The 10,331-nt window shown below is 42.6% G+C and overlaps 1 protein-coding gene across 1 annotated transcript in view; it reads left to right on the forward strand.

The window, feature by feature from the left end:
- LOC126985632 (sialoadhesin-like) overlaps window positions 1–10,077 on the forward strand; it is a 78,238-nt gene extending 68,161 nt beyond the window's left edge. Inside the window, exon 5 of the mRNA XM_050840787.1 lies at window positions 9,566–10,077. Coding sequence (XP_050696744.1) covers window positions 9,566–9,732 — 167 coding nt within the window. The 3' untranslated portion in view covers window positions 9,733–10,077. The remainder of the gene's footprint in view (window positions 1–9,565) is intronic.
- The last annotated feature ends 254 nt before the right edge of the window (window positions 10,078–10,331 follow it).

Consider the following 10,331-nt stretch of genomic DNA (forward strand, 5'->3'; position numbering starts at 1 on the left):
AAGGAGGGAAGGAAGGAAGGAAGGAAGGAAGGAAGGAAGGAAGGAAGGAAGGAGGGAAGCAAGGAAGGAAGGAAGGAAGGAAGGAAGGAATAGAGAAAGGGAAATTGGAAGGAGGGAAAAGAGGAAAAGTGGGAGGGAAGGAAGGAAGGAAGGAAGGAAGGAAGGAAGGAAGGAAGGAAGGAGGGAAGGAAAGAAGGAAGGAAGGAAGGAAGGAAGGGAAGGAAAGAGAATGAATGGATAAAAAATAATGAGAGAGAGAGAGAGAGAGAGAGAGAGAGAGAGAGAGAGAGAGAGAGAGAGAGAGAGAGAGAGAGAGAGAGAGAGAGAGAGAGAGAGAGAGAGAGAGAGAGAGAAAAATTCAAGGGGACTTACAATTGCTTTCTGGCCGCCGGCGACTCGTTTTCTTTACATGGATGGAAGGAGGAGGCTAAGGAGGAGGAGGAGGAGGAGGAGGGAGAGAAGAGGAAGGAAGGAGTGAGGTGTTATTGGGGAGAGTGGTGTGTTGGAGGGAAGAGGGAGAAAGGGAGGGAAGGGAGGGAGGGAGGAGAGAAGGTTTTAAGAAAGATGCAGCGGAATGGAAGAGGAGAGGAAAAAGTGTGGAAGGGAGAAGAATGGAGGGAAGTGAAGGAGAACGGAGGTAAGGAGGATGAAAGAAAAAAGTGTGTCAAGGAACGAAAGTGTGAGAGGAGGAAGAGAAAGATGGAGAGATGAAAATAAGAACATAAGGAGTCTGCAAGAGGAGGTAGGTCTATACAAGCAGCTCCAGTGAACTTAACCCCACTTAACCTCACTGTCTATAACTTATCTAACCTTTTCTTGGATGTATCTATCATACCGGCACTAGCCACATGACTGCCAGGCCTGTTCCACTCATCCACCACTATTAGTATTGGCCCTCACCACATGATTGCCAAGCCTGTTCCGTTCATTCACCACTCTCTTTGTTAAACCAATTCTTGCCTATCTTTGATGAATACAAATTTGTCTGAACCTATTACTACGTGTCCTGCCCGGCTCTCTTACCACCAGAACCTTATTAACATCACCCTTGTCAAAGCCTTTTGTCCATTTACAAATTTCGATTAAGTTTCCTTGCATCCTTCGCCTTTCCAGTGAATGCATATTTAAATGTCTTAATCTACCCTCGTATGGCAAGTATCTTTCCCCTTGAATCATTTTTCTCATCTGCTGCGCTGATTCCAAGATCGTGATATCCATTCTATAGTAAGGAGACCTGAACTGAACCGCATAATCGAGATGAAATCTGATTTATGCTCGCTTTTATTTTTTTTTCTAAATTAAACTTAGTGTCCTATTTACGTGATACTTAGTCTGAATGCATTGAACCCTTGGACGGAGATCAGACCTCACCAAGACTCCTAAATCTCTCTCACGTCTAGACCTGCTTATGGGAGTGTCATTTAGGGAAGAATTTCGTAAGGATTTGTTTGAGAACTCACCAAGACGCCTCTCATAAGCAGGTCTGGGTGCGAGAGGGATTTAGGGGTCTTAGTGAGCTCTGATCTCCGTCCAAGGGCAGCGTAACCCTCTTTCTGTGCCGTGAACCTAAAAACATATCCATGAGAACCCGACTGATCTCCAATTCGGCGTTTGAAAAGAGTTGGTGTGAGGGGTGGTAGCGTCTGAGAATACCGCTCGATCTCGTGGTAAAAAGCCTGCAAGCCATACACTTAAGACCACTACTGTCTCTTAGTGTTCGATAAGGAATATAATGCTCTTGCTCTTAACTGCTGACCCGACTGAATCACTGAAGGTCGAAGAATGAGAGGGAAAGGAGGAAGGAGAAAAGGAATGAGGGAGCGAATGAGGAAGGGCAAAGGAATGAGGTGGGGAAGGGAGGAATGGAGGAAGATATGAAGGAAGAAAGGAAGGAGGAGAGAAGGAAGCAAGGAGAAGAAAAGCCGTGACGAATGAGGAAGGGAGAGAAGTTTGAGGTGAGGAAGAACAAGAAAAGTGGAAGGAAGGAAGAAAACGAAAACAAATAAACAAACAAAAAAGAAAGGGACAAAAGAGAGAGAGAGAGAGAGAGAGAGAGAGAGAGAGAGAGAGAGAGAGAGAGAGAGAGAGAGAGAGAGAGAGAGAGAGAGAGAGAGAGAGAGAGAGAGAGAGAGAGAGAGAGAGAGAGAGAGAGAGAGAGAGAGAGAGAGAGAGAGAGAGAATATCATATGACCGAGGAGAGGATGAGAGGAGAATAGAGGAGGACAAGGAGGAGGAATAAAGAGACGAGGAGGGAGGAGGAAAGATGGAGGAGGGAAGGAAAGGGAAGGAAGTGCCTGGAGATATCGAAGGAATAAGAATGGAGGAAGAATTGTTGGAGGAAAGGAGGGAGGGAAAGGAGGTGAGTGGAGGGAAATAAGAAGAAATAGGAGAGAGGAAGAAGTGTAAGAAGGAAGAAACGTGAAGGGAAGGGAAGGGAAGGGAAGGGAAGGGAAGGAGAGGGAAGGGAAAGAAAAGAAAACCAAGGGGGAAGGAAGGAAGGAAGGAAGGGAAGGAAGGAAGGAAGGAAAGGAAAGGAAGGAAGGAAAGAAAGGGAGGGAAGGAAGGAAGAAAGGAAAGGGAAGGTACAGAACGCGAATAAAGAAGGAAGAGTGTGAAAGGGAAAATGAACAAGGAGAAAAGAAAGAAAAGAATAAAGAAGATGGAGGTAGAAGGAAGAGAAGAGAAAAATATAAAAATGGTAAGGGAAAACCACAGAAGAGCCAGAGGGAAGGAAGGGAAGAAGGGAGGAAATAAAAGAGAAGGAATGAAGGAAGGAGAAAGATGGAAAAGAGAAAAGACGGAGGAAAGATACAAGTAAATATAGGAAGGAGGGAGGAAAATAAAATGGAGAGAGAGAGAGAGAGAGAGAGAGAGAGAGAGAGAGAGAGAGAGAGAGAGAGAGAGAGAGAGAGAGAGAGAGAGAGAGAGAGAGAGAGAGAGAGAGAGAGAGAGAGAGAGAGAGAGAGAGAGAGAGAGAGAGAGATAGGAGGAGGGAAGAAGGGAAGAGAGAGAAGGGGAAGAGATGAGAGAGGGAGGGAAGATACAGGCGAGGGGCGGAGACAAAAAAAAACACCAAAGGGAAAGAATAAAAAGAAAAACAAATACAGAACAGACACCGAGAAAATAAAGGAAGAAAAAAGAAAAAAGCGAGGAATAAGAGAGAGAGAGAGAGAGAGAGAGAGAGAGAGAGAGAGAGAGAGAGAGAGAGAGAGAGAGAGAGAGAGAGAGAGAGAGAGAGAGAGAGAGAGAGAGAGAGAGAGAGAGAGAGAGAGAGAGAGAGAGAGAGAGATATGGAGTCCTGAGGGAGAGAGTGAAGAGAAAGAGCAGGGAGAAGAGGAGAGAGGAGAGAAAAACATGAGGGAGGGAGGGGAGGAAGGAGAGAGAAAATAGGAAAAGGAAAAAAAGTAAAGGCAATGAAAAAAAAAGAATGAATAAGTAGAAATAGCAAAACGAAGTAAAGAAGGGAAAAGGATGGAAAGGAGGGAGAAAAGGAGGAAAGGAAGAGAAGGAGAGAGGGAAAGGAGGGGAATAGGAAAACGAGGGGAAAAATAAATGAAAACAGAAGGAAAAATGTAGGAGAAGGAATACCAAGACGGAGAATGAAAGAAGGGATGAGAAAGAAAGAGAAGGAGGAGGAGGAGGAGGAGGAGGAGAAAAAAGGAAGGGAAGAAAGGAGGGAAGGGAGGGGAGGGAAGGGAGTGACTGGAAGGAGGAATGGAATTAGAATAAAGAGTGGAAGAAGATGGAAGGAGAGAGGGAGGGAGGGAGGGGAGGAAGTGAAGCGAGGGATGAAAATAAAATAAGGAGGGAAGGAAGAAGGGGAGGGAGGGAGGGAGGGAGGGAGGGAGAGGAGAAAAGGAAGAGTTGAGAGGAGAATAGAAAACAAGAAAATGAGAGAGAGAGGGGAGGAAAGGAGAAAGGGAGGGAGGGAGGGAGGAAAGAATGGTAGGAGAGAAAAAGTAGGAAAGGAAGGAGGAAAAGAGGAAAGGAAAAGCGGAATGGGAAGAAGGAAAGGAGATAGTGAGGGAAGAGGGAAAGAAGGAAGGGAAAGAAGAGCGAAATGGAAAAAAAAAAATGGAAAATGAAAGAGGGCGAAAAAGAGGGAGGATGGAACGAGATGAAAAGGAGGAGAAGAAAGAAGAAGGGAGTATAACGAAATGGGAAAGAGAAAAGATGAAAAGGAAAGAGGGAGAAAGGGAAGGGAAGACAGGAGAGGAGGGGAAGGAGGGAAGGGAACGTGAGAAAAGGAGAAAAATGAAAGCGGGAGAGAGAGATGAGAGAATGGAAAGATAAAATACGTAAAAAATAGGAGAAAGAGAAGGGAAGGACGGAGGAAGGGAGAGAAGAGGCGGCTAAGGAAAGAAAAACTGTAATAAAATGGAAGAGGAAGAAAGGGAAGGAAGGGAGAAAGGGAGGAGAGGAGGAGAGTAAGGAGGGAGAGATGGAAGGAAAAGGAAAGGAGAAGAAGGAGGGAGCGTTGACAGAAGCGAAATGGGAAGAGAAAAAATAAGAAATGAAAGAGGGAAAAAGGAAAGAGAGGATAGGAGAGGGAAAGGAATGGAACGAAGAGAGGAAAAGGAGAGAGAAATATGGACGGTGAAACAGGGAAAGACAAGGAGCAAGGAAGGAAGGAAGGAAGGAAGGAAGGGGAGGAAGAGAGAGAAGAGGGAATGGGGTAATAGAAGAGATGGAATATGAAAGGAAGGAAAGAAGGAGAGGAATGAGGGAGGAAAGACAAATGGAGAGAGGAGAGATGGAAAACGAAAGGCGGAGAAAAGGAAGAGAGAAAGGAAGGAAGGAAGAGGGAGAGAGACGGAGGGTAAGAGAGGGAAAGAAAGAGAGAGAGAAGGAAAGGAGGAAAAGGAGGGAGTAAGGAGAAGGAGAAGGAAGGAAAGGGGAAGGAGGAGAAAATGGAGGAGGGAGAGGGAGGGAGAGAGAGAGGGAGGAGACGGGGAATGGAAACACTCTTGAAACCATTGTGTTCCTGGCTGTGTTTGCCCATTGTGTTGCGCTGTTACTATTTGCAGGGGGGGAGGGGGGGAGGGGGGAAGGAGGGAGAGGGGGGGAAAGGAGGGAGGGAGAGAGGGAGGGAGAAAAGGGAGAGGAAGGTAAAGTAAGGGAAGGAAGGAAGCGAAAATTTGAGTGTTTTGGCTCGTGACGTGTACGTGTGTGTGTGTGTGTGTGTGTGTGTGTGTGTGTGTGTGTGTGTGCGTGTGTGTGTACGTGCCTTTTGCCTTGAGAGCCAAAACGTATTATATTTGAATTCTTTTACCTGTGGTGCTCTCTCTCTCTCTCTGTCTGTTTATCTATCTGTCTATCTATCTCTCGCTCGCTCTCTTATCATTGTTTTTCTTCTTTTTCTTTTTCTCTTCATTTTGCTTTCTCTTTTTATTCTTTTCTCTCAGTTTTTCTCACTATTTTCGACTTTCCTCTATCTTTTTCTCTCTCATTTTTGTTTTCACTATCACTCTCAAACACACTCACTCTCACACTCACTCTCCCTCCCTCCCTCAATCTCCCCCTCCCCATCTCTCCTCTCCCTATCTCCCCCCCTTTTCTCTCTCTCAATCTCCTCCACATTCACGATTTCAAACGCATTTAATGAGAAAAAACGAGTCAGTTATTCTCGAGGAAATAAAAGTTGGAACGATTATGTCTGCAAATGAATCTTTATGAGGCGAGAGAGAGAGAGAGAGAGAGAGAGAGAGAGAGAGAGAGAGAGAGAGAGAGAGAGAGAGAGAGAGAGAGAGAGAGAGAGAGAGAGAGAGAGAGAGAGAGAGAGAGAGAGAGAGAGAGAGAGAGAGATAATGGTATATACACAATTACAGATAGATACAGCTAGATAGATAGATAGATAGATAGATAGATTGATAGACAGAAAGATAGACAGATTGATAGATATGTAGATAGGTAGAAAAATATAGATAGATAGGCAGATAGCTAGGTTTGGTATATAGATAAAGAAAGACAGACAAACAGACACACACACAAAACAACATACAAACAGACTACAGACAGACATATTATAAACTAACTATACATGTAGACAGACAGAAAGACAATTCATACATACATACAAACATACATACATACATACATACACATAAACACATACAAATGGTTACCCAATGCGAGTTAAGGTAGCGATTGATTGGACTCGCTAAATGTGAAGTCGCTAAACTCGAACACGCGAAATGCGAGACTTTGCATTACATCTCACTCATAATTACCCCCCGTCTCACATATCTCTTTCATCTCTCTATCTATCTATATATCTATCTATCATGACTCACGTCTCATATAATATCCCACATCTCACGCATCTGTCTATCTATCTATCTGTCTATCTATCAAAACTCGTCTCATATAATATCCCACATATCACGCATCTGTCTATCTATCTATCAATCTATCTATCATAACTCAGGTCTCATATAATATCCCACGTCTCACATATCTCTCACGTCTATCTATATATCTATCTATATATCTATCTATCATAACTCACGTATCATAATATCCCACATCTCACGCATCTGTCTATCTATCTATTTGTCTATCTATCTATCAAAACTCGCGTCTCATAAAATATCCCACGACTCACACATTTCTCACGTCTATCTATCTGTCTATCTATCTATCACAACTCACGTCTCACACATAACATCCAACGTCTCACACATCTGTCACATCTTTCAAGATTGGAGTGTCAAGGCACCTTCGGAAACTGATCTCTCTTTAAACCTCATATTGTTTCACTTTTTTGGAGCAGCGCCTTATATCAACTTAATACACGCTGATAGTGAGGCATTCTGAAAGTAGACAAGCAGTAATATAAGCAGAGTTTCATAGGTCGGTATTCTCAGACACTTCCTTTTCTTACATCAATCATTGCTAAAGGCCAAAATTAAGGGTTAAACGCGTTCCAATGCCTATTTATTTGCGTTCATGGGACAGAAGCTTCGTCAAACTACCACCAGGGTCATAAAACTACCCAGGGAAATGCCCACAAATCCTACAATCCCCAGTATCATTTCAAGAGGCCAAAAAAAGGAGTTAGACACGTCCCCATGACTGTTTCTTTACGTTCATGGTGCAAGAACTTCGTCAAACCACCACCAGTCTCTTAAAACTACTCAATGAATTGCTTCACACAAATCCTACGGAGCCTTGTTAAATGTGGGTGCTTGGGTGCCGAAAGGTTTAGGAGTATGACTCATTAGTGCTTACGCCTCTACACTCTCGCTTCCGCCTGGTCTGTTGTTATTTTGGTCCAGTTTCAATATGTGTGTGCCTTGGTATCAGTGGCCACCCGCCTGTCATCTAGTCCTGGCGGCAGCTTGGTGGTGGTGGTGGTGGTGGTTGGGATAGGTGTGTGGTGTTTGGTAATATAGGTGAAGGTGTTTGCTGTGGTGGTGGGTAATGGGGGGGGGGGGGGTAAAGTGAGTGTGTGTGGTGTGTGAGGTGTATAATGAAGTGTGTGAAATGTGATGAAGTGTGAAGTGTGTCATGATAAAGTGAGAAGTGTGATAATAAGTGTGTGAAGTGTACAGTGTGTTGAAGTGTGTGTGTGTATGTTTAGTATGCACTGTGCGTGTTAAATTTGATGTGTGTGTTTATGTTAGTTAGGTATAGTGTTAGTATGAAGTGTGTGTGTGTGTGTGTGTGTGTGTGTGTGTGTGCCACTTATGACGTGAGTGTGTGTGTTAGGCGTGAAGTGTGTGGCTTAGTATGAAGCATGTGTCAGTTATGAAGTGTGTATGGTATGAAGTGTGGGTGTTAGGTGTAGTGTAGTGTGTGGGTGTTAGGTGTAAAATGGAGTGTGTGTTAAGTATGAACTGTGTGTGTTAGTTATGAAGTGTGTTATATATGAAGTGTGTTGAATATGCAGAGTGAGTGTGTTAGACAAAGCATAGCATCACACTATCTGAATTTGTTGAGTGAGAAAAAACCGCCGCTACAGATTTTTTTAACTGGTCATTCGTACAACTGACAACGCAATGCTACAAAAAGGCTTCAGAAAAAAATATATATACATGCCTCGTAAATTTGTTGAATATTAAACTAAAACGGTATTGTTACGGAGTGCTGGAAAGGGTCATATTTATCGTTGGCAATTCAGTATTAGTAATGGCCTCCTCGGATAAGAATTCAAGTACATTTGTTGAGCGTTGCAAAATTATAGTAAATTCATATACAGACCCAAATAAATGCAACTTGTCATATATATCAGAAAAAATATGGAAAGTTTTTAAAGGTTTTCAATATAAAGTTTGAATTTAATTAACATAAACATATTCCGAGGTTCATGATACTAAAATTATAATATGACAAATTATTGCAACTTCATATTAAATATCAGAGAAATGGAAGGTTTTTAAAGTTCTTCAATACAAACACTTTGAATTTACTGAACATGAAACACACACACACACACACACACACACACACACACACACACACACACACACACATTTACACACCACAATAATGTCACAGCAAACAGGTCACCACGCATACCCGTCTTTCCCACGCAAAAACAATGTTCAGCTCATCACATATCAGAAAATACACAACGTAAAAGAGGTTCAACCCACGTCTGGAAACAAAAAGAACCCGTTACTTATAATTCCATTCCAACCATTGTGTTTACTGTTTTTTGTTTTGTTTACTGGACTTTTGTGTTTACTGTTTTTTGTTTTGTTTACTGGACTTTTGTGTTTACTGTTTTTTGTTTTGTTTACTGGACTTTTGTGTTTACTGTTTTTTGTTTTGTTTACTAGACTTTTGTGTTTACTGGGTTTTTTGTTTACTGGACTTTTGTGTTTACTGGGTTTTTTTGTTTGTTTGTTTACTGGACTTTTGTGTTTACTGTTTTTTGTTTTGTTTACTGGACTTTTGTGTTTACTGTTTTTTTTGTTTACTGGACTTTTGTGTTTACTGTTGTTGTTTTTTTACTGGACTTTTTTGTAGTAATTGTTGCCCTTGATCTGCTTTCATTGCTGTAACTTAAAACCAACCATTGATTATTCCTCGGGTCAAATAAAACTTCAGGGCATCATCAGCAAAGAGAGCAAGAAAAGGAGCACTATAAAAAAATCTGTCCGTGCCATCACAAACTGGGGCCAACTACAAAAGCACTTCATTACGACAACGGTGCAAACGTGGTAAAAGAGAGAAAGATGAACATGCAAGATAAAAAATAAGCTAACTTATAACAAAAAATATGAATATAAAGATATGTGTGAGGGAGATGAATATTATATTAAGATAGACATAAATAAGCACAAACACGCATACACTAACACTCGAAAAGAAACAGAAACACACATACACAAACACACAAATACAAACACACAAATACAAACACAAACATACAAACGGACACACACAAACACACGAATACAAACACACAAACGCAAACGCACACAAAAACAAACAAAATCTAGTTCAGCATGAAAAAAAGGACGAAAAGAATGAGGAGGGAAAGAGTGCAAGTATAATATTAAATTCCTGGCGTGTCCCTCGGTGCCCCCCGCCCCCCTAACCCTCTCTGCCCCCGCAGGAGAGAAGCACGCCGCCTTGCACAACGGCCACAGCGAAGACTCCGACGCCGCCCCCGCCGCCGCCGCCGCCAGCCCCGCCCGCCCCCGCCCGCTGTGGCCCCTGCTCGCCGCCTGCTGCTGGCTGGGGCTGCTGCGGCACAGGCGACTGGCGGCGACCTGCTTGTAGTGCTGCTAAGAGTGTTTGCGTGCATGTGGGAGTGTGTGGGAGTGTGTGAATGTGAGTATGTCTGGTGTGTGTTGGTGTGTGGTGGCCGCTGGAGTCGTTGTGTTTCAGAGGAACTATGTTATGGCGCCGCAACGGTCCGTTCATCAGAGGACGCGCTGCAGCAGCCACAGGCCTCGACCCGGGAGGACTCAAGGGCAAAAACACGTCACTTGGCACAACAGCCACTCAGACCGGAGCAATGGCCGCCGCCGCGATGAACAGACTCTTGCCGCGCCACGATTATATACAAACAAACGATATTATTATGTATGTATAAGCTGAACCCAATATTACCCTCATGTATATATGTATATATATATATATATATATATATATATATATATATATATATATATATATACATATATATATATATATATATATATATATATATATATATATATATATATATATATATATATATATATATATATATATATATATATATATATATATATATATATAAGTCCGTATGTAGTGTTGCTCCGTTTCGTTGTGTTTGTTTCTGTTTGTTTTGTGTGTTGTAAGTGTTTGGTGTTTAAACGATCGTGGCTGTCGTG

The sequence above is a fragment of the Eriocheir sinensis genome, chromosome 60 (genome assembly GCF_024679095.1).
Source record: "Eriocheir sinensis breed Jianghai 21 chromosome 60, ASM2467909v1, whole genome shotgun sequence".
NCBI classification, from domain to species: Eukaryota; Metazoa; Arthropoda; class Malacostraca; order Decapoda; family Varunidae; genus Eriocheir; species Eriocheir sinensis.